This window comes from Dermacentor variabilis, chromosome 5 (assembly GCF_050947875.1).
Source record: "Dermacentor variabilis isolate Ectoservices chromosome 5, ASM5094787v1, whole genome shotgun sequence".
Classification (NCBI taxonomy): Eukaryota; Metazoa; Arthropoda; class Arachnida; order Ixodida; family Ixodidae; genus Dermacentor; species Dermacentor variabilis.
The window spans coordinates 88,172,275-88,195,943 of NC_134572.1; the positions used below are offsets into that span (position 1 = coordinate 88,172,275).

General features: G+C 48.2%; 1 protein-coding gene across 2 annotated transcripts in view; it reads right to left on the reverse strand.

Annotated features, from left to right (window-relative positions):
* Positions 1 to 233: 233 nt before the first annotated feature.
* The window catches only part of LOC142582930 (uncharacterized), a 345,940-nt gene continuing 322,504 nt past the window's right edge, over positions 234 to 23,669 (reverse strand). Inside the window, exons 4-7 of one of the 2 annotated variants that reach the window (XM_075693069.1) lie at positions 9,013 to 9,072; positions 4,723 to 4,746; positions 4,165 to 4,264; positions 234 to 1,902 (exon numbers count right to left, since the gene is read on the reverse strand). In XM_075693069.1, coding sequence (XP_075549184.1) covers positions 4,188 to 4,264; positions 4,723 to 4,746; positions 9,013 to 9,072 — 161 coding nt within the window. In that variant the 3' untranslated portion in view covers positions 234 to 1,902; positions 4,165 to 4,187. The remainder of the gene's footprint in view (positions 1,903 to 4,164; positions 4,265 to 4,722; positions 4,747 to 9,012; positions 9,073 to 23,669) is intronic. The other variant, XM_075693070.1, reaches the window with a different exon arrangement.

Here is a 23,669-nt window from a genome sequence, read left to right on the forward strand (position 1 = left end):
TCGGAATCCGACAACACCTCCTTTTCGCTGTTTATCGACCACAAAAAGTCATATTCAGTTCAATTTAATGCATTAGAAGTGCCACACTTTTGGAGACTCGGGCAACCATCGTCTGCGGTATAGGAAAACGTATAACGGTTTCCAGCAAGTACGGACGCGAGCAGAAGTAAGTAGAAACGGACAGGAAAACGCTGGACTTACAACTGAAGTTTCAGTTGTAAGTCCAGCGTTGTCCTGTTCGTTTCTACTTACTTGTGCTCGCGTCCGTACTTGCTGGGAGCCATTATACGTTCACCATGCACCAACTGGCCCAGCAAACTACTATACTAAACTGCGGTATAGGAGGTTCCATGCACCATGGGCCTACCTTGCAATATCGCCGAGTGTCGCTATCTTCAGACTACCCGTTCGATTGCAGTATGGCTAGCTACCTCGCATAGAGCTTTCCTTTTTTTTTAGTAAGAACCTGTTTCATTTTCGATGTTAAGTAAAATTAGTTACGATTGTAGGCGTGCATGCAAATTTTGACGCACCTTTTAATTTAAAGAAAAGTGCTCCTTAGAACAGTGCAAATACGGTACCTTTGCGAGTCTGATTAATACATGGAAAGATAACGAGGAATATTATTTCATGGTACAGAGAGTGGACTGTTTAAATCTGCCCGAGTTGATGTATGTGTTAAAGCGAGCTCACTTCTTTCTTGCGTTGGTAGAAACGAATATATAGCGAAGTGATTGAGATTCAAGGACATTGATCTACATTTATGTTAGGAGATGGTGTGAGGACAGTGTCTGGCAGACCAAAATATATTACTAATATACACGAAGGGGACGGCTTCGGCAAGGACTAGCATATTTCGGGACAAAACAAAAGGGACAAACATTTACTGTACACGACTACGTTGAACCTTCAAACGCTGCCTTACGAGGGATCTTTCGTGTTTGAGAGCACCAGCACTTGTGTACAAGCCTCGACGTGACCCCTGAATGATCATTTCATTCTTACGCTCTATTTTCGCCACGTAGTCGTCGTGAACTGAAGCGGAGTGATGAACTGCGCTGAGTGCCGCGGGCGCAGTGCGTCTTCTTTAATTAAAAAGCGTGCATAGTTGCGGTACGATATTTCAGTGCGTTAGTTGAAAGCTGCCTAAGTTATACGCGAATGGGCACGAAGAAAGGATACCGCCTTCTGGGAGGCTGCAGCTGAGACACCAAGCCTACTCAACTCGAACTTGTCGACCTTGATAGAAAACTAAAAAAAAAAACAAAGCATATCGCATGCCGTAGATAGCGCGATAAAGTATTCGAGTGCAATAAATATTCTTTACAGTGCCTATGCTGTAGCGTCACATTTAAACTGCAGCTTCTCGAATACGATAACTTCGATCTCGAAGCTGCACGGTTTATGAGACAATAATAACGCATTGCTCAACCTTGCCGTTGTTGCGATGGCGGTTACTGAATATCGTTTCGTATCGTTCATCACACATTTATGCGCAACAAATTCTTTCTAAAGGGCTAGTTAAAAAAATGAAGAAAAACGTCTTGCAGGACACACAATGTAAGCCTTAATTCTTGGTTACACACTGTACAAGTCTGGCATGGGAAGCCTCTTTGGTTTTCGCTTAAAAAATAAAAAAAAAGAAGAAAGGACGCCTTGTCATGCGCTCCCTTTCACATTCTGTCATCAAGGGACGATGGTTTCTGGAACCTCATTTAAAACGGTGACACGCGTCACACGAGGTGCTGCGATCTGTACGAATCGAAAGAAGGAAGGCACGTCTTGAGTATGTCGCTTGACGTCCTTTTCGGGTCGAGTGAGAAGGGTTCGATGTTGAAGGCTCCCTTCTGCTCAAGTCGGCTCAGGATGGGCTAGACAGGACGAAAGTAGGGTTTGCGCCGTCTGTCAGTGGAAAGAAAACAAAAGCGAGGTGTAAACGTTGAGGGAGTAGAATACAGTGCATAATTAGTTTCATCAATCTCTAAAAGGCGGCGCTCACTTCGTTGCACACAAATTGCCTTAAACAACCAGATTAGCACCGATACGTATATTAGCAGAGCAGAAACATTGGTTAAGGCTGTCAGGCAAGATAGTATGCGTGTGAACTTCATTCACTTGCATTGTTTCTCCTCTTCGTTGCCTTCCGCCTGACGGAAATATTGCTGCTCTCAGTACTGACTTGTGCTTATGACAATGTTTATGACAAGGCTCGTGCTTAAGTGGTGGCGATGAGTGCTTTGCAGGTAGGGCATTTGACGACTTTAAACCAAACGTATGTGCCACGTAAATGCTATCGCATCTATTACTCCATGACGTGCTTGCTTTACAACAAGAACATGATACTTTTAAGCTATAGCTTGAACATATTAATGCTTACATCGGCTTATGAACATGGACCTAGGAAAGCCGCAGCTGCACTGGGGCTCTCTTCCTTTCTTTATCCTCCTCTTTTTACGATACATTTTCTTGTTTTTCGTTGTCTCACAAATCACGTAGAACGTCCGATTTGCTAAGGTACATTACCTTCCTGCTAAAAGACATTGGTAAGGTAAGGGACATTAGTTCAGCTAAGAGACACTACTTTCGGCCTCTCGCGACCGCATTTAACCATTAGGCTGCCTGCGAGAGATCGAAAAGCCGCAATACGATCGATGAATGAATGAATGAATGAATGAATGAATGAATGAATGAATGAATGAATGAATGAATGAATGAATGAATGAATGAATGAATACCACTGTAGCAGCGAGAGTCTTGCCACTTGGGCTGCTTTGTCCGTGACAGCAAGCAGAACTCATAGCTTTGATGCGTGTACCACTTGATCAAGTACAGCCTCTATATTCCTTGCCAACGGCACGTACAGATAATTCTAAATTTCTGGGACGTGCAATACGACAGCCTCCATAGTCGCATTTTTTTTTTCGCGATCTTTTAGCGCTGAAGCCCCTCTAGTGTACGTGCGTTTTCTCTGAAGCTTGCAAAGTAGGCAACCAATCGCATTCATTTTTTGAAGTATTTACGATCGTATCTCTCTTAACGGGTGTTTAAAAAAGTGCATTAGGAGCGCGTGCTGACAGCTTGCTTTAAAGCCGACACGAGGGTGCTTGTAGTCGTTGATATCCAGCCCTCTAACCGTACTTGAATCTGTTTTCCCTTCAACTGCCAGGGCTTTCCGCAAGCACTCCGCACCAACAAATGCATTCACCATATAGGTGCCCTGACAGCTCTTCAGAACACAGTCTCAATATTAGGATTGTCAACGCGAGAGGGCAAAGGACAAAAAGAAAAGACAAGGAAGTTAACCGAGGTGTTCCCCGGTTGGCTACCCTAGGCGTGGGGAAGGAAAAAGGGTGAAAAAGAATAAGAAGGCAGAAGGAGAGAACGAAAAGGAGAGGCACGCAGTACATACACCTCTGATATTCTTCCACCTTGTCTGTGACATAGATCCGAGTTTCGCAAGTGCAATTACTTGTATTGCGTCTGGTAAGGTCACGCGCTGTTTGTGCTTAACTGATTCGACAACGTGTGTTCAGGGGGCAGCTGGTGGTCTTGCGCCTGAGTTTCACTTCCCTTTTAATTTATCAATAGAAACCATTGTTCTTTTCTTTTTGGTAGAAATAACAAGAAACGGCTTTAATCCTCTGATATATGCAAGGTGTGGAACAAAAAAGAAAGAAAAGACCCAAAGTGTAGAACGCCTATCAAACAGAAGATAGCCCACTTCACGTAATGATTCAAGAACAAGCTCTGGGCAGCTCAAAAAAGTTACGGCCATCGCTGAGTTTATTAGGAGGCGAGTTGTGGAGCTACATCATAGAGCGAATTCGATGTCACTACTTCTGTTGTGCCAGTGCCCGCCGTGGCATACATCTCCGTGGCTACGGTGCTACGCTGCTGAATACGAGGTCGCGGGTTCGATCTCGATCACGGCGGCCGCATTCCGATAGGGTGAAATGCAAATGAATGCTTGTGTGCCATGAGTCGGATGCACGTTGAAGAAATCCACGTATTCAAAAATAACCGGAAGTGGCCCACTAAGGCGCGCCTCGCAATGAGTTCGACACGCTGTCACGTAAAACCCCGAATTCTCTCCCCCCTCCCCCGTTGCGCCAGTGGTTAAACCCAATCTCTAACCCAATAGATTGTTTGGTCCCACAACTGTACCTTGATAACAAGGCAGCACTCGGCTAGGAGAGGCCGAGAATCAGACTCAGTAGCAAAGTCAGCAGAAGTGGCTTCAAGCACCTTGCAGAGTTTGTGATGTCTGTAAGAAACCAAGAAAAGGTCAATAAATCAATTAGTTTTCTTCTTTTTCCAGATTGTTTCTGTATTTGCTCCGCTTAATTAGCAGAAGACAGTTCGCGTACACTCTAAGTAAAGCAAGTAACAGATCGAAAAGCTCCATTTAACAAATCCTGTTTCTAGCGGTACAAAGCTTTAGGCATGGGAAGCCGAAATCCTCTTATTAAGCTATGTTGGGGATGAATGAAACAATATTTGTAGTGTTTGAAAGAAAATAAGGGGGTTACTACTGGGCTTTTAGGAGCGGATTTCTTTTTCAGCTCTTACATGTTTTTATACGTAATTGATGAAGTCTAGAAAACGTAAAGAAACCGAAGCCCCATGTCTGTAACTCCGCTATGAAAAGAAGTATCACGGCTCTGTAAATCGCAAGCTAATTCTAAGTTGAAGTTTAAAACTGGTGCAAGTTTTGTTACTTACTTTCATCTGTTTCAGCAGGCGCACCTGCGTGACAGAAAGGAGAAGACCATGTTTAAAAAAAGACAAAGCACTAAAAAGGCAAATATCACACATTCAGGCATAAAAAAGAACACCACATACTCAGTTTGTAGAGTGACAGACATATTGTTAAACGTAAATATTATCGTGAATAGCTCAGAAACAACTTTTCAGATGTTTAGTGATGCTTATGTTCACCACGAAAGCTTTATCAACATGATGAATTACCCGCTTGATCAGCTTCACATTTAGGCACTTTGAGTTGCCTTCATTGTTATGAAAATGTACACTGAATTTGTTCCGTGTACAAACAGCCTAGTGCGACATTAAAAAATCATAAATTCAACAATCTACTCAATAACTTACAAAAGACAGATGTTTCCCAAGAACGCTACACTTGCGCTAGGAGTAGTGGTCTATTTTTGCTAAGAGACGTTGCATCTTGATAGTTAATTCCGATTGCTGAATTTTCGAAACATGATGCAACGTCTAAACTAGGCCTATAAACTCGGCAAAAAAGACGAAGCATACTCCGCTTCGTTTTTATTTGTTTGATCACCAACAAACTTGCCAAACTCTCCACCGTATTGTATTTAAATCGACGTGCTCGACTCTCAACTCGCATCTGCACTCAGTAGCTGTAGCACATTGGGAAATATATAGATGCAGTGCTAGGAGCTGCGACGCGTACGCAGTGTTGTAAATAAGCCTGACGAAAACCGTGCCTGCTTGAAGCAAATATAGATGGTGCCTTTTGCAACAGAATTACCATTCAGTTTTCGAATGAAACGATTTTGTAATTTCGACTCAGTCAGACGTTCACCCGAATTAGAGACGAACGCACTTTACAAAACAGATCCCGTTTAGTGAAGCGCTGGCGTTGGTCGCTCAAAACAGGCGGCGCAGTGCGGAAAATCCGACTTTCAAATCCGCTACAGCTTTGCCGCATTCAGGAAGCAGAAGTTGACGCGCTGACGGTGGGCTGTGCGATCGCTGAAGTTATTTCAACAGCGTTCAAACGGGCGCTAAATGATACGCAGCGAAGCTGAGCTCTCTGTCGATCGCACGGCTCAATGCCTGCAACGACATGCGACGGCAAGCAAGCCCGTCGGCGCAGACGCGAATCCGCGCTGTTTGTGCTTAAGGCGGTAAAATGCGACGCTCCTAAATGAAGATATACCAGAGTAGACGCTTGTACGCGTGTAAGCGGGTAGCGGCGTGGGAGTGTAATGCCTCTAATATTGGGCATCACGTCGAAACTCCTTTTGTCCGTGCTAAGCGCACCGCTAGCTTTCGAGCAATCCGGCCCTGACATCGCTGCTGTGTAATTAAACTAAAGAAAGCAAAGGTTAGTCACGGTTGCGTTTTGGAGCCCTCGTAGTCAGGAAGTAGGAGGAGCTAGAGAAGAGGGCGCGGGTTAGAAAGATGCGTCACGTAAAAGAAGCTCATCCTTTTATGTCAGTGAGCGCCAGTGAGAAGGTACCGGCATTGTCGGCAAGGTGCGGGTATTAACGCGGATGTTTTCAGCGGGAAAAGGCAAGCCGGTGTCGCGCAACAGCAAACACTGGACGCGCAGTATCGCCGGCTCTCGCACACTGCTGCTGTCGCAGGGAACACGTGGGCTTTTAGACCTCCGGCTGGACTACAGCCTACAGCTGCCTGTCTATATCTCTCTCGACGTCTGGCAAAGCTCTTGTCGTGTACTATCAGTCTAGCCCCCAAACTCCTGCCACGTTTTCACCCCCTTCTCCTTGCTTCGATACTTGCGAATCACCCCCCCCCCCTCTTTTCTGCGGGCATTCGTTTCTTTGCTTGGCTCAGCGAGTGTCTCTGCTTCCGGCAACCTGCTGGCACGGCTGCACGTCAACCGGGGCAAAGTCGTGGCCGCCACGTCGTCTTGCCCTCCCTTCTCGAGACAGGCGCGCTGCGTGCGTGTGTGTGTCCGCAGTGCGTGCTGAAGCGGCGCCTTTGATATTTTCTGCTGATCTGGCTGGCCAACGCGATTTACCGGAATCCGATTGACGCCTCCTCTCCAGACGAAACCGGATTCCGCTTCCTCGGCATCGGAATGCGCCGCCTCTATCTTATCCCGTTATATTATCTCTCTCCCTTTCTCTCTCTCTGACTCCTTGTTTTCCGTCTTTCTCCCTTCGTTCCGGCGTTTCCCTTCTTTCCTTTTTTTTTTCGGTGTCCCTCATCATTTTTCTTCCCAGCTGCCTTTTTTCGCCTCTAATTCATTTTTCTTGGCAACACGAAGGCGCCCGCGCTTTTAGTGCCGACTTTCCCGTGTGGCTGGAACACCGATGAGTGTGCGCGCGCGGCCGCGCTCCTCGCGCCTTCGTCGAACCCGCGATTCTATCAATGTGGCTGCGTCGCTCGGCAAATCAATTTCGCCGCCTTCTCACGATGCGACTTCTCTCGATCTCTCTCGACCAAACTTTCGAAGTGCGTTACGCTAAGTTAGAAGTTCTCCTAACGTCTTAAAAACTTCTTCGCAGTTCGCTGCCAGACTATGCGGTTGTGCAAGGCGGCCTTCACATGACTGTGCAAAAGGAACAGGGAGCTGATTAAGGAAGCTAAAGGTTCCTCAATTCTGAAGCCGACCTGCTATACAGTGTCGCTGAAATAGTCGTTTGGTGAATCAACCTTTTCTAAACGCTTGCCTGTTCAACAAAATACGTACTTACGAATGCATTATTAAAAATTCTGGTGGGCGATGGTGAAGGACGAAGGGTGTGTATATGTATTCTCTTCAGTGTCGTCACCAATCGTTTGACACGCTTGCTCCTGAAGGTAAGACAAATGCAGACACAACCCGCCGCGGTGGCTTAGCGGCTATGATGTTGCGCTTCTAAGGACGAGGTCGCGGAATCAAATCTTCGCCGTGGGATCAAATCCCGGCCGTGGTGACCGCATTTCGAGTGGGGCGCAACAACGCCCGTGTCCCATGCATTGGGGGCACGTTAAAGAACCCCTGGTGGTCAAATTAACCCGGAGTACCCACTACGGCGGGCCTCATAACCAGATCGCGGTGTCGGCGCGTGAAACCTCAGCATTTAATTTTAAAGCCAGACAACACGCTGTGCATGCTTTTACAGCCCTGGTACTGCGAGTCGTGCTTGTGTGGTGAGAAAGCTCATTGTCTGCAGTTGGTGTTTTGATAAGGGAGCTTGACCATACGAAAGCTCAACAATTTTCACGCTGTGTCATCAAGCAGAGGGAGAGAGAGAAAGAGGGACAAAACATTTTTTTTAAGACCCGGACCCTCGTCGGGGCTGCTGGGTCTTAGGGCGATGGCGAGAGGCGACAGGAAAGAGGGTCAGGTAGCGACGTCGATGGCTTCGGCTCTTGATGTAATGGTTATAGGCCACTTCTGTTATACGGTGAGCCCAAAGGCCATGATGTGGGGGTAAGCTCCGTTAACGCGCCCACATTAGCTAATGTTGAGTCAGTGGTCCTCAAGTGTGTGGGGTAAGCAGAGCTACTTACTGGGTGGCGTGGTGTGGTACCGCTTGTTGCAGAGCGGATCGTGTCCATATGTCGAAGCCACGATGGAGCAAAAATGTTGCCAATAAACGGTATGCCCATACACCCAACCAGCCTGCGTGAATGTAGCACTCGATGCCAATACCCAATCCCAATCGAATTGAATCGAGCAAGGGCGAAGGTCTACTCAGCAGCCGCAACTGCTTTGCGACAGTGACACATATAAACGTACAAATTTCCCCTTCTTAAGGTTATATAGCTGTACTGGCTTAAATATTGCTTAAATACTGGTTAAATACTGGTCGTAGCAAAATTTACATGGCTGTTTGAAATAGGTAACTGTGGCGCAAGGCTTCGCAGTTACATATATATCGCTTATGTTATTTTTATATTAGAATAAATTAGAATGTCAATTAACGTGTTTTCAGTGTTAATAAGGGACGCCAATATATGGAAGTCGTTATGCTAGTAATACGAAGCTACTACGTATTAGTAATTTGTAAAGTGGCAAGAGAACAGTATCGTGTTCTCGTTTGCAGCACACCCGTGAATTGAAGCAACACAACGATACTTATATGAATATGGAGACTTGACGGCATTATTTCGAAATCTCCATGTCGAAACAGCGACTCAGGGCGGAGGCGGCTTTTATTGTTGGGGCCGCACTGTTGATCATCCAGGAATTGAGCAATCGTAATAGATTTGGTGAAATGAGCGGTACGCAGGAGACTGGGTTTAACATGTTAAACAAAAATCAAGCAGGGAGCATGTGACCAGCGTGCTTACCATGCGGGTCTCTGTTCATGGAGCGGGCACTATGGCTTCCAACGGCCCTGACTGGTCGGCCTATGGGGAAGGGGAAAGGATATGCACAGAAAGACATGCAAGCCACTCTGTTAGACGCAGAAGCTGTAAGCATTGTTAAGGCGGCAGCTTTACAGCACGAACACAGGTGAGCGACGTGAAGCACACAGAACGAGTTATTGGCGCTCTTCTGTCCGGATAGCAAGACAAAGCTAGAACGTCAAGCACCCATTCGCATGGAAAGCACTGCACTCGAAAGAGAATTCACCCAGAAAGGCAAGAACAAACGTATGCAAACAACTCCTCTCCAAAATTTTAATGTGAACGTGAACTGTGTTGTCAGGTCGATGACAACAAGGAGATGGCTACTTGAACCTGCGTGATTACTAACTGAATTTCAAAGAAAGCGGTACTCATTATCGTCTGAAGAAGTAAACCGGACGTGAGTCTAGTTAGCCTCCCGGCCTTTGCTTTCTTTTATCTCTCTCTCTCTCTCTCGTCTAAAGTCTTATACTCGAGCAGCGCAGGAAACGCGGCATTTCGTATGTACATGGTTAGTGGTGACGTAGCAAGTGTGAAACACGGTTCAAATAATCAAGATTAACAAGTGAAAGGCAACTCTGAACCTCGAGAACGGCTTTGCAAGCTACGTAACGTGTCGGTCTGTAAGAGGAAGAGTTGTGTAAAAGTGCGAGTGTTTTAACGCTAGATTTCGATTGCAAAGACAAAGCTGTTTCGGAGGCGCCTCGCTTTCCAGAGCATTCGTCCGCACGCACATTTTCATTTCCCGTTGCGTGCGTTTGTTTCAGCGGACTTCTTACACATCCACGTGTGAATGTCACGCCTTTAGAGCGGATTCCTTCGTCCCCTGCAAGGTACACGTTCCCGCACACACGCAGGCAAACATACATGAAAAAGTGAGATATCGTTGGTAATGAAACATACACCAACCACGTCGACTGCGGAATTGTGCGGCTCTTCTGCGACTATCGAAGACGTTATGGAACGCGTGAACGCGGCAGTCTTTTCGCTGTCTGTGCGGCGATCAAAAGCAAGCAGCTTGAGTGGCAGCCTCGAAGTGGAAAGGAGATGGCTCGGGTCATTCCATACGGCACCACCCAACACCGCAGCATGGCTGCTAAAGGCCGGGCAGAGTCAGCAGCAGCATCGCAGAAGGCGAATCCATCGAGTGCAAGTGAACGTCGCGCGCCTGCTTAAACATTCCAGCGTCTTCTTAGAGCGCACTAGACAAAAAAAAAAAAAAAATAGTGCGCGTCATCTCTCTCTCTCATCCCTTCCTCTTGGTGGCTAGGTGGCAGGGGGAAGGGGTGTACAACAACACAGACAATGCGTCGTCGGTCGGGTCGTTTCACGCCTCCGGCGAGAAATGAGCCCTTCACACCAACCAACCAAGCGGCGGCATATACACTCCCCGTTATAGGCTGCAGTGGCGGTGGCCGCGTGCGTTGTAGGCGCAGCGGGGCAAGGCGCGATAAGCGAGAGTGAGTCGCACGCCCATCGCGCACACAATGGGACCCGACTTTTTGAACCGCTCGTCCGGGCACCGCAGAGGGAAGAGATGAGCGCGTCGACGATGCGATGACGTGAAAATTGACGTCTTTTCCGTGCGGTGGGCGAGATGCCGATCTGTTTTTGCGGCTCGCTTGGCACGCCAGACCAAGAACGCCTAGCGGGCGCGATGGAGGGGCGTTGGGGAATCGTTCAGGAGAACGGGGAGGTGAGGAGGGGCAGAATTTTACCTATAGCCTTCCTTACCTTTCCATTTCGCTTCGCCCGTCCCCGTATATACTACAGTACACCTCCATCCCTCTCCGCCGTATCGCGTGCCGCGTTAGCGTTTATTTTCTTTTTCAGCGGAGAAGAGGCGCCCCCGTGGCTTTCTCGTATTTTCTCTGGCCTTTGGCGATAAGAAACGTCCTCTCTCATTGTTTTCTTTGAGCCTTTCTTCATCACTGCGACCTTTGCTCACGGCTGCTGCCTTCCGTCACACCAACGAGGGCGCGATTACGAAGAGAGAAGAAAAACAAGAAAGCCGGCATCCGTCCCGCGTCTTCCGATGGCTTCAAAAAGTGGCGCCTTTCAAAAAGGCCGCCGCACTCCGGAATGGGGCGGTTCCCCGCCAGATGGCGATGGAAGGCCGCGATAACTTCGGCGCGGAGACGGGCAGACAGACAGGCGCGGGCGCGACTCTGAAGACGCGAGAAGGAAATAGCGCTAAGGCAGTGTGTGTTTTTTTTTTTATCTCTTCGCCTTATCGAATTGCGCGGAAGAAAACAGTGCGAGAAACACCGCAATGAAATTCGAAACTGTCATCTTCAACCTTTTCTTTGACTCGCCAAGTGTGTGCTTTGGGCACGAACCGAAGCGCGACATCTATGGTGTGCTCGTGTATCGTGGTGAGGGGAATAGCGCTGTGGTTACTAATAACTAGTACAAGTTTACTAAGTCCAACACCAAACTGCTCGAATTGCGTCAATTTTGATAGTAGTCTATATGTCGGCATTGTCATCAAAATTGACGCAATTCGAGCAGTTTGGTGTTGGACTTAGTAGACTTGTACTAGTTATTAGTAACCACAGCGCTATTCCCCTCACCACGATACACGAGCACACCATAGATGTCGCGCTTCGGTTCGTGCCCAAAGCACACTGTCTATATAGTAGTCTATATGTCGGCATTGTCAAATTGGCGCTCTTTGGCCACACTTGGCCCTTGCGCCAATAAACACTACATATCATCATCATCGGCATTGTCATTGTGAGCTGCTCTATTGATTGACTTATATAGTGAGTGATTGATTAGCTAGCTCACTGATCGGCCGTGCTTACCAGCTCGCTCGCTCGCTCACATGTGAAAGGTCCTCGCGATACGTTAGGCTCGTAAGGCCTTGCAACATATTGCGTCATATCAACTAACAGATAATACACATTATCAGAGAAATCCGATAGGCTAGCCAAAAAGGGGGGCCCTTATCACCAAGAAAACTTAAACGCAAGAGCAACGTGCTGATTGAAAGGTCGATGTAGGAGGAAGATAACAATGAAGACCGAAAGCGCGAACGCACACGCGCAGGCGAGGCGTTTTCATGGCTGTCTTTTGATGGGCGGCACTTAGTTCCAGCATTAGGGTAAAAAGCATGTACATGTACTCAAATGACCTGCGTCGGGCATTTACCTTGCCGTGGCGATAACAACCATTACACGTAAAGGCCATTTGGCTGTCGTCCGCGAGTTGGGCGCAGAAGTGTAACTTGAACGATAAATGCCCGAAACAGCACTTACAGGCTGTTGTCGAGCCCCGTTGCACGCGTCGGCAGCTTGCGCGTAGGCAATCATCACGGTTGGCATGTCCTCGTTTTTTTAGTTTCCTTTTTTTACAGCACCATTGCATGTTAATTACTTGGTTTTTTTTTTGTGCACAATCGCCCTTCAAAACAGGAACTGTCTGATCCTCAACAGTACAAATTACAGCGTTCATTAGAGGCTACTATGAGAACATCACAAGGCCTGTCGCATCGCGGAGACCAGTAAACGTATGTATTGTATATACCTCGGCCATTGTAACCTTTATGTATGCAGGAGAAACTAAGTAATAAAACTTACGTGTTTGTACTATATTTTATGCTACTTGCAGAGAACAGGCTAAAAACTATCGCGCTAACAGTATGTGGTACTCAGCGTAATATTTTTGTATTAATTAGTTATAACACTTCTGGTGCAAAAAAGAAAATAAGCTTTTTAAATATCATTTCTCTCCGCTAACTGTCACTGCATGTGATAAGCTAACCAAGGGAAATTTTGGCGCGGACGGTGGTTTAACACGATTATTTCTGATGCTTAGTTGCACATTAGGCTTTGTATCATGCTTGCTATAACTTCTGTTTGTGTGTACCTCTTATGAAGTTTCTAAATTGTGTTTCTGTACCCCTCATTGGTTAATTTTATTTCTTCATACTGTCAACCCTCTGCTGAGGGTTCTTACAGGGAGGGTTTAAATACAGGCACACCACATATACAGGTGCATCAAGCGCCAGTGGAATCACAAAAATACATGTTTAACAATTTTTCAAATTCACAAACATCACTGGCATTTGCCACAAAGCTTGTTATCGCGTTACAAAGTTCAGTCACGGCAGGGAAAAAAGAAAAGCGTCTCACATCACTGTGAGCAAAGTATGGGCGTAAAACATATTGATAACACGACTTTTTCGTTTTCCTGAAAGCTGCACATGCTCATTTTTGTTGATTTTTAAATGTCCGTGTAGCACTCTAAAAAACACTTTCAGACGATTTTTTTTTTGCCTTCGTACTTCTATTGTTTCCAGTTCACAAGACTGCAACATCAGTGTGCCGGAATCTAAACGGCGGTACTTTGAGCATATGAAGCGCGCGGCGCGACGTTGAACTTTTTCTAACCTTGTAGTCATTTCTTTCTGATGAGGGCTCCAGATGACTGAGGCATATTCAAGTAAAGGTCTAACAAAAGTTCTATAAGCTATCAGCTTTACATCTCGCGAAGCTTGATCTAGTTTTTGCCTAAAGAAACCTAGTCTCTGGTTCGCCTTCGACCACATATTTTCTATGTGCGTATGCCATGTCAGATTATGCGTTACTGTAACACTTAAATATTTAAACTGATTAGCACGAACTAACAAATTGCCATCGATGTAATAGTTAAAAGGCTAATTGCAGTATAACTTTAAATAAATAAATAAATAAATAAATAAATAAATAGTTCCCAATTTACTAATTATCAAACAACAACAGCCTCTATCACGTCTCGCGTTGACCTATATGCTCTGCGATAATTATTTACTGCGCGTGAATTGCTTCATCACAGAAGTTCTCTTCTTGTGTTTGTCTCTTTCTTTCAAAACATTTCTCCTTCGTTTTTTTTTCTTTCTTTTTATGAAAGGAACATTTCCAAGTTCTTGTTTCGCACTGTATGCGAAACAAGGTCGATTACATAAGGCACTGCAAGTATTACCCGATCAGTGAGGAAAGGCTTCTGGAATAGCTATTACAGGACCAGAAAGTTATTTCAGCGCTGTGCGGGCAAGTCACTGTCGCATTCATGAAGCCTCCACTGTGTTTCTCAGTGTAAAACACTATATGATGTCGCGTTTACCGAGAGCACAAAAAGATTGCTTCGCATTTTAAATCCTTCGTATCCGAAGTGCAGGGCTGAGAAATAACTCTCGTGGGTTTAACGCAAATTAACAAATCTTTTTGCGACAACCCAACGGCTGCGTGTATTCCATATTACATTTAACGTACATTGTTACGGGAACGCAACAGAGAAAACTGTGTCTAATAATAATATTACTATTTGCTACTATTATTTTTACCCTTTCTCCGTTCCCACGTGTAGGGCAGCCAACCAGACGAGACTTTGGTTAAACTTCCTGCCTTTCCTCTCTCTCTCTCTCTCTCTCGCGCGCGCGCGCTCTATTATCAAATAATACTATTATTCCCAGGATAACACACATAGGACGCAGGACGCGCGCTCACAGGAAATAGGACGAACCACTTTTAGTTGGCCCATAATGCTAGTGTTCACCCATAATGCTTGGCGTGTAATAATCAAAAAAATTCAAGTGAAGTGAGAGCGCTGACGCTGCAGCTCTCTTAGTATGCCTGGCTTTCCTCAAGCCCAGTCGATTCCATTTTCCACATGCTTCGACGCGGAACATAAGGGAGGGAAGGAAGAAAGAAAGAAAGAAAGAAAGAAAGAAAGAAAGAAAGAAAGAAAGAAAGAAGAACGAGTATGTGGGTGGGGGACGACGAATATGACACGAGGGTTATAACGCGCGTTTAGGCGGGGCCTCGCTTAAAATCCTTCCCTTACTTTTTTTTCGTCAGTTCTTGAGGGAGAGAGTGAGAAAAAATAAAGAGAAATGAAGCAGGGAAACAAATTTATGGAGAATGCCGAAGATACTTTAATGTTTTCTGCAAAATATTGGAGCTCGACAAGGCAGGGACGAGCCTACAAATACACCTTGAAGGGCGGAGGCCCACCCAAAATGGGATTTAGTTTGCCTGCAGAAGCGGCGACATCGGCCTATAGTAATGGGAAAGAAATAGATGCATCGAAAAAGACGGCTCAACGGGCTCGCCTCTGCTGTACGGCCTTTTTTTTGTCTCCGTCGGCAACGTTCTCTGCGTGTGCTCGCTTTTCGTGGCGACGGGGCCATATTCGCCGTCGCTGTAAGCGGCGGCCGCGGCTGTTTCGGCCAATAATCCGTAAAGCTTTCGGCTCCACGTGAGCCGTTTTTGATGCATGTGCGTCCTGAACGGCGAGCATGCTTATGCCGATATCGATCCCGCGCTGGCAGGGATGAAGAAGACGGGGGACAAGCCCATCGTACGGAAAGGAAAGGAAAGGAAATGAAACAAAGTGGAGGCGACGCATTTGCAGAGTGGTCACATTTGACGTTAATAAAGGGAGTCACTGAAGGAACTAGGGCGCGTTTACGCCCTACACTGCCGTCCGAACGACGACTGCATGCATGCGCGTCGTGTGACGAGACCAAAGCGGGGGTTGGAGCCGGAAGTGTAGAGGGCGATAATTCATAGAAAGCGGATGCGATTCCCGCAGTTTTTTTTTTATTTCATTTCTTTTTGGAGGCGGAGGGCGCAGCCTTGTGGCGGCATACGTTGAATTCGAGGGCGGATACATTACTTATACGCGCCAGGTGGGGGCGAAATGCGTGGTTTGGCGAGCCCTGAGTGAATTAAACAACATGCAGTATTGGTTAAAAGTATTGCTATTGGTTAGTTGCGCAGTAGAAGCATCCGACCTGTGACTTTTCTGGTATGCTCGTATTTCTTCTTGGTGTAACGCTTTGGGCCGCGACGCTTTCACCAAAGCCCTCTTGACGTAATTGAAGGTAGCACCCTGTGAGGCAGTTTCCAGCATGTCTTTGACAAACCGGAAAAGTCCGTACGTACAACGTTCTCTTTCTTCTCCTGCTCTGAACCCGTCGCAGCGGCTCAGTACCAATGGCGTTCCGCTGGTAATCACAAGGTTGCGGGTTCAGTTCTCAGCAGTGGCAGTGGCCGCATTTCCATGAAGTGGGAACGCAGACATGCTCTTGAATGGCTCACATAGAGGAATACCAGGGATCAAGAAAGAGATAGGGAAAATAAGAGGCGACAGGAAGAGAGGTTAGCCGGAGCAACTTTTCGTCTGGCCGCTCTGCACTGGGGGAAGAAAAGAAAGGGTAGAAAAGATAAAGAAAGAACGAGAGAGTGCGCTGTTTTGGATCGCACCACTGGTACGATCTGTTGGGAACTCGGCGCTGACGCCCGTGGTTGTACCTGGGTCGCAAGCCCCAAGGGTAGCGTTGGCCTGGCGGCCTGGGGTACAACTGGAAGCATCCGAAGGTCCCGGCAAAGCATGAGTCGACTGGTAACAACGAAACAACTTGTTTATTTTAACATCGCAAAGAGTTGGCGGTCAGGTTTGACCGAAGTAAAGAGACGGGAGAGCACTTCACTCAACAGAAGAAATCGGAGCCCTCCTTTTGGCGTCCGGGGGCAGCTGTTTTTATACTCTCGCAGTTGAGGGCAAGAAGGAACCCCTCAAAAGACGAGCACGTGAATGTACAATGGGCTAATGGTGACGCACACTGTCGTAGCGCTGCCGTAGCACCATGTCGAGCACAATGTCGTAGCACCCTGTCGTAGCGCTGCCGGTCGGGCACAATGACTGTAATGAGAGGATGATCCCTGCTTTCGCATCGCCTGGTTCGGGCACAATGACTGGAAGGAGAGGGTGCCCCTGCTGTCGCATCGCCTGGTTCAGGCACAATGACTGGAAGGAGAGGGTGATCCTTTGCGGTCGCATCGCCGCAGTCGCGCCTGGAAACACCTGGCGATGAGCGTTGCGGCGACGACGATCGGGCCAAAATGTCTGCCGCCCCGCCGCAGTCGCGCCGGCAAAACCACGTGTCGCAGGCGAAACGCAACAGACCGCCCCGCCGGGGGAAGGAGATCCCAATGGACAGGGGACTGCATCCGCTGTCCGGAGGGATGTCGCTCGATGAAGCTCATAACCGAAGTCGGGCGTCCCTCGACGTTTCTTGAGCGCAGCGCACAGAGAAGGCCTCGTTCTCTCGTTCAGGTTCGCACGGGACACTGCAAAGTGACTTCGGGAGAGTTCACATTTTTGTTCTCGTTCCCGGCAAGCGTTAGAACTACGCTGAAACTCAACCGCTCAGTCAGCAAGCACGGCACAACCCTCACTAAGCCCTGCCAGGCTCTTTCCCCTTTTTATACCACTGCCTAGTTCCTTACAGTAGTCTAGCATCACTCAGAACGCGTCCACAAATTGAAAAATTGCACTAGAAAGCATATCATCACTTTGAAACACTAAACAAAAGCAATATGTTAAAAAAAATCCTGCCTCAGGAAGAAAAACATCAGTAACAAACAATTTTGAGGCTGATTCCTACGTTAGGGGCTTCGACTTAAGCCATCGGCGTTACCGTTGAGACTCCCCTTTTTGTAACGCACCTCAAAGGAATATTGTTGTAAAGCGAGGCTCCAGCGCAGGAGGCGGCCATTTTTGGGAGAGATGGTCTGCAGCCATTGGAGAGGGCAGTGATCCGTCTCAATGATAAACCTCGAGCCGGCTAGATAGCATGACAATTTCTGAACGGCCCACACGAGACACGCACACTCTTTCTCGGTGGCGCTATACGCCTGCTCACGACTGGACAGCTTACGACTAGCATACAGGACGGGGTGTTCTACTTCTCCATTTTCCCGTTGGCACAGTACAACGCCCATGCCTCGCTCACTAGCATCGCACTGAACAACGAACCCTTTTGTATAGTCTGGCGATCGTAGCACAGGCTGGTTTGTTAGGGCACTCTTTAGGGCGCTAAAAGCTCTTTCCTTTGTCTCGTCCCAGACGACTGTTTGAGGCTCTGTTTTTCTTAGAGCATCCGTCAGGGGAGCCGCGATATCAGAGTACCTGGGGATGTACCTCTGATAGTAGCCGGCGACACCTAAGAACGACCGAATATCGGTCTTCGTGCGCGGTTGCGGAAAGTCTCGCACAGCGGCCACTTTTATTTCAGAGGGGCGGCGACGACCCTGACCAATCACGTGACCGAGGTAGACAACCTCGGCCTGTGCTAACTGGCACTTAGGAGCCTTGACTGTCAAGCCCGCTTCGCGCAGGCGGGTTAGCACTGCCCGCAAGTGTGCCATATGCTCAGACCAGGATGCGGAGAATATCGCTACGTCGTCTAGATACGGTAAAGCGAATTCTTGCTGTCCCCGCAACACTTTATCCATGAGGCTTGAAAAACAGTATGGCGCGTTCTTCAAACCAAAACTCAACACTTTAGGACGGAATGTTCCCATTGGTGAAATGAACGCCGCATACCTACTAGCCTCTTCTGTAAGTGGAACCTGCCAATAACCCCTGACAAGATCTAGGGTGGAAATAAACTGAGCGCTACTAACTTTCTCAAGGCGCTCCTCGATGTTAGGGATCGGATAAATTTGATCCTTAGTGATGGAATTAAGCCTGCGGTAGTCGACGCAAGGACGAGGTTCCTTGCCCGGTACCTCAACTAAAATCAAAGGGGAGGTATAATCACTCTCACCTGCCTCAATAACACCGAGCTGTAGCATTTTCTTTACCTCAGCCTCCATAATATCGCTCTGGCGGGGTGACACCCGATACGCCTTGGATCGTACTGGCTCTGTGGAGGTAAGTTCTATATCATGAGTAAGTACAGAAGTCCTACCAGGCCTCTCAGAGAACAGACCTTGAAACTCTTGTAATAGCTGGTGTAGTTCGGTTTTCTGCTCGGGCGACAGCGGTGCTTTACTGATAAGGTCACTAATGACTTGACCGGTGTCTTCCCTGTTCGTCACTGAGCCTAGTCCCGGAAGCTCGACCGGAAGCTCTTCAGGAACGTTTACCATCATGCACACCACTGCTTCCCTTTGTCTATAAGGTTTGAGCAGATTACAGTGGTAAACTTGCTGTGCTTTCCGCTTTCCTGGCAGACTTACCACGTAGTTAACGTCCGACAGTTTCTGAACAATTCGTGCTGGGCCCTCCCACTGCACGTCTAGTTTGTTGTTTAGCGATGTGCGCAATATCATGACCTCATCGCCAACCTCAAAACGACGGGCCCTGGCTGTCCGATCATAATAAACCTTGGCCCTCTGCTGGGCCTTTGTCATTGCTTCACCTGACAACTCCTGTGCCCTTCTTAAGCGTTCGAGGAGCTTAAGCACGTACTCCACCACGACTGGGTCGTCGCCCCTACCTTCCCACGATTCTCGAAGCATGCGAAGCGGAGATCGAAGCGAGCGACCGTACACCAGTTCAGCTGGCGAAAACCCCGTAGCCGCATGCGGCGCGGTCCTTAAAGCAAACATCACCCCAGGCAGACACAGCTCCCAGTCAGTTCGATGTTCAAAACACAACGCTCTCAACACGCGCTTCATGACGGAGTGGAGCTTCTCAACGGAATTCGACTGTGGGTGGTACACTGAGCTGTGTAACAGCTTTACCCCACACCTTTCGAGAAAAGTTGTCGTCAAAGCGCTAGTAAACACTGTGCCCTGATCTGATTGGATTTCCGCAGGGAAACCAACTCGCGCAAATATGGACAGTAGTGCATTAACTATCTCAACTGAGCTGAGTTCTTTAAGCGGCACTGCTTCAGGGAACTTTGTCGCTGGGCAGATCACAGTCAAAATGTGTCTGTACCCCGTGGCTGTTACCGGCAGAGGTCCCACAGTATCAATAACGAGCCGTCTAAAAGGCTCCGTTATGATAGGTACCAATTTCAACGGCGCCCTTGATTTGTCCCCTGGTTTGCCCACCCGCTGACAAGTGTCACATGTCCTCACGAAATGGTCTGCGTCCCGAAAACACCCTGGCCAATAGTACTCTTGCAAGAGACGGTCCTTAGTTTTCTTAACTCCTAGGTGTCCGGACCACGAACCCCCGTGTGACAGGCGCAACAGATCCTGACGATAGCATTGAGGCACGATCAGCTGATCGAACTCCACTCCTCTGCGGTCTAGATACTTCCGGTACAGGACTCCACCTCTTTCCACAAAACGCGCAGTTTTCCTGGCGATACCTTCTTTGACATTGCAGCGCACGTTTTCCAGGCTGCCATCCTTTTTTTGCTCGGCTATCAAAGCCGTCCGGCTGACTTTTAGCAACCTATCAAGTCCGTCTGACGTAGGCGCGATGAGCAAATCAGTAGATAGCTCTTCTAACTTTCCCGCGTCGGGCGTTTCCTCTCCAGTATCTGGCGCCTTTAACGTTACAGACTCAAGTTTATTCAGTTCGGGCGTGCTCTGAATATCAGCTTGCTGCGCCTCTGACCCTTTTTCGTTGTTTGATAACGTCGGCCCCGCAACTACCGCCTTTGCAGCGAGCTCCCGAACCTTCGATCTGGTTAAGGCCTGAACACTAGCTTCACCAAACAAAAGCCCCTTCTCGCGCAGGAGGTGATCGGACCTGTTTGAAAATAGGTACGGGTACTGGGGGGGCAGCATAGATGACACTGCCGCCTCCGTCTCAAGCGCTCCGAAAGGTCCTTCAATAAGCACTTTTGCTACCGGCAGACACACGCTATGAGCTTCCACGGCTTGCTTGATCCATGCGCACTCGCCCGTGAACATATGGGGTTCTACGTAAGACGGGTGAACTACATCCATCGTAGCTGCGGAATCGCGAAGCACTCGGCACTCTTTCCCGTTCACGAGGAGGTCTCGCATGTAAGGCTCGAGAAGCTTCATGTTCTCGTCAGTGCTGCCTATTGAAAAAAACACAACTTTTGGTGTTGTTTCCGGACACTGCGCCGAAAAGTGACCCGGCTTCTGGCACGTATAACAAACGCGCGCTCGCCTCATCTCGAACCGCTTCCTGCGTTTGGCTGCCGCCGTCTCTTTACGTTTGGTCGGACTGCTTTCACTCGCATCCTCCCTACGCGTGTCCCCTTTTAGTCTCATGGGCGTGAACTTCGGCCTCTCAAACTTCGAGCCAAATTCACCCTTTTGACCGTCCTTAGCTCCGCGAGCCCGACGCGTCACAAACTCCTCGGCTAGCTCAGCGGCTTTAGCCACCGTACAAACGTCTGGCCTATCCAAGACCCAGTATCGCACGTTCTCCGGTAACCGACTATAAAACTGTTCTAGCCCGAAACACTGCAGAACTTTATCGTGGTCACCAAACGCTTTCTCTTCTTTGAGCCACTCCTGCATGTTCGACATAAGCCTATACGCAAACTCTGTATATGACTCACTTCTGCCTTTCTCATTTTCCCGAAACTTCCGACGGAACGCCTCCGCAGACAGCCGGTACTTTTTTAGCAGACTCGATTTTACTTTGTCGAAATCCTCTGCTTCCTCTCTATCCAAGCGAGCGACTACGTCGGCCGCCTCGCCGGGTAACAAAGTGAGCAAGCGCTGTGGCCACGTTTCCCGAGAGAACCCCTGCTTCTCGCACGTTCGCTCAAAGTTAACCAGGAACAAACCAATGTCCTCTCCAAGCTTAAACGGCCGCATCAGGTCAGTCATTTTGAACAATACTCGTTCTCCTGCACCGTGTGCCTGACTTCCATTACGAGCGCGTTCCATCTCTACCTCGAGACGCTTCATTTCCAAAGCGTGTTCGCGCTCTTCTTTTTTCTCTTGTTGCTCTCGCTCTTTCTGTTCTTTACGTTCACGCTCTTCTTTTTCTTTCTGTTCTTTAAGTTCGCGCTCCTGTCTCTCTTTTTGCTCTTTAAGTTCGCGCTCCTGTTTCTCTTTTTGCTCTTTAAGTTCGCGCTCCTGTCTTTTTGACCTCTCCTCAATAGTCTCAAGGCATTCCGACAGCTCGTCATCCTCAGCCTCTAACTCAAGAATAGCCTTTAGCAGTTCAGGTTTTCTTAGTTTGTCTGAGACATCCAGACCCAACTCTCTTGCAAGCTCCAACAATTTCGGTTTGCGCAACGACTTCAAATCCATGGCTGCTCTGAATGCTGCTTTCTCTACTGCTTACTATTGTCTTGCCGCAAACTAACCCGGCAGCAACGACAACCACAATTACCAGCTCTGTTTCTGACACTAACAAAAGCCTGGCAAAGCTCAGAAGAAGAAAGTCCCGCACTCACCAAACCTCGCAGGCAGGAATTCCGCGCAGTCGTTCCGCTGCAGGCAACCAGTCATCACACAGGGCTCGTTGCACTGCTCCCGGATCGTCGTTGAGCTGCTCAGTATACAGTCAACTGCATCTCTTCGCTGCTGGCCTCCGTTGTCGCGATCTCACCGCTGGCAGACAGTTGTTTGAAGTCGGAGGCGATCTCACCGCTGCCAACCAGATGTTTTGATCGCACCGCTGGTACGATCTGTTGGGAACTCGGCGCTGACGCCCGTGGTTGTACCTGGGTCGCAAGCCCCAAGGGTAGCGTTGGCCTGGCGGCCTGGGGTACAACTGGAAGCATCCGAAGGTCCCGGCAAAGCATGAGTCGACTGGTAACAACGAAACAACTTGTTTATTTTAACATCGCAAAGAGTTGGCGGTCAGGTTTGACCGAAGTAAAGAGACGGGAGAGCACTTCACTCAACAGAAGAAATCGGAGCCCTCCTTTTGGCGTCCGGGGGCAGCTGTTTTTATACTCTCGCAGTTGAGGGCAAGAAGGAACCCCTCAAAAGACGAGCACGTGAATGTACAATGGGCTAATGGTGACGCACACTGTCGTAGCGCTGCCGTAGCACCATGTCGAGCACAATGTCGTAGCACCCTGTCGTAGCGCTGCCGGTCGGGCACAATGACTGTAATGAGAGGAGGATCCCTGCTTTCGCATCGCCTGGTTCGGGCACAATGACTGGAAGGAGAGGGTGCCCCTGCTGTCGCATCGCCTGGTTCAGGCACAATGACTGGAAGGAGAGGGTGATCCTTTGCGGTCGCATCGCCGCAGTCGCGCCTGGAAACACCTGGCGATGAGCGTTGCGGCGACGACGATCGGGCCAAAATGTCTGCCGCCCCGCCGCAGTCGCGCCGGCAAAACCACGTGTCGCAGGCGAAACGCAACAGCGCGAAAAGAATCTGTCAGCCTAAAAACGATCAAGGCGTCTGACAAAGATATCGGTGTTCGATACAGTCACGATCCTTTTAACACATCAGTGCTCCTAAAAGCTGGTGGTCAAATTTGATCACTAACTCTCAAGGAACGGCATCTGTTGCAGCTAGATTGTTACTCATGAAGTCTTCGTCATGATCACCATCACCCAGCATTTTTTTCCCGTTTTAACTTCACTGCAGGATGAAGGCCTCTCCCAGCGGTTTCAAAATTGTCCCTGCCTTGCGTCATTCTACTCCATTCTACGCCTGCAATTGTTTTTATCTCTATAGAATCTTCTCAAAACCGATGCATTGGTTTCTTCGCATAGCTGAATGCCCAAAATATGGCGACAATACTTATCATTAAAATGACAGGCAAGTCTTAATTGCATTTATGCTACTACTGCATGGTACGCAGTTTCTTGTGCTACATATACGCATTTCGCGAAGCCAATCGCACTAGCAGCAAATGTCGTCGTCGTCATCATCATCATCATCAGTATTATTATCATCATATTTTTGTATCC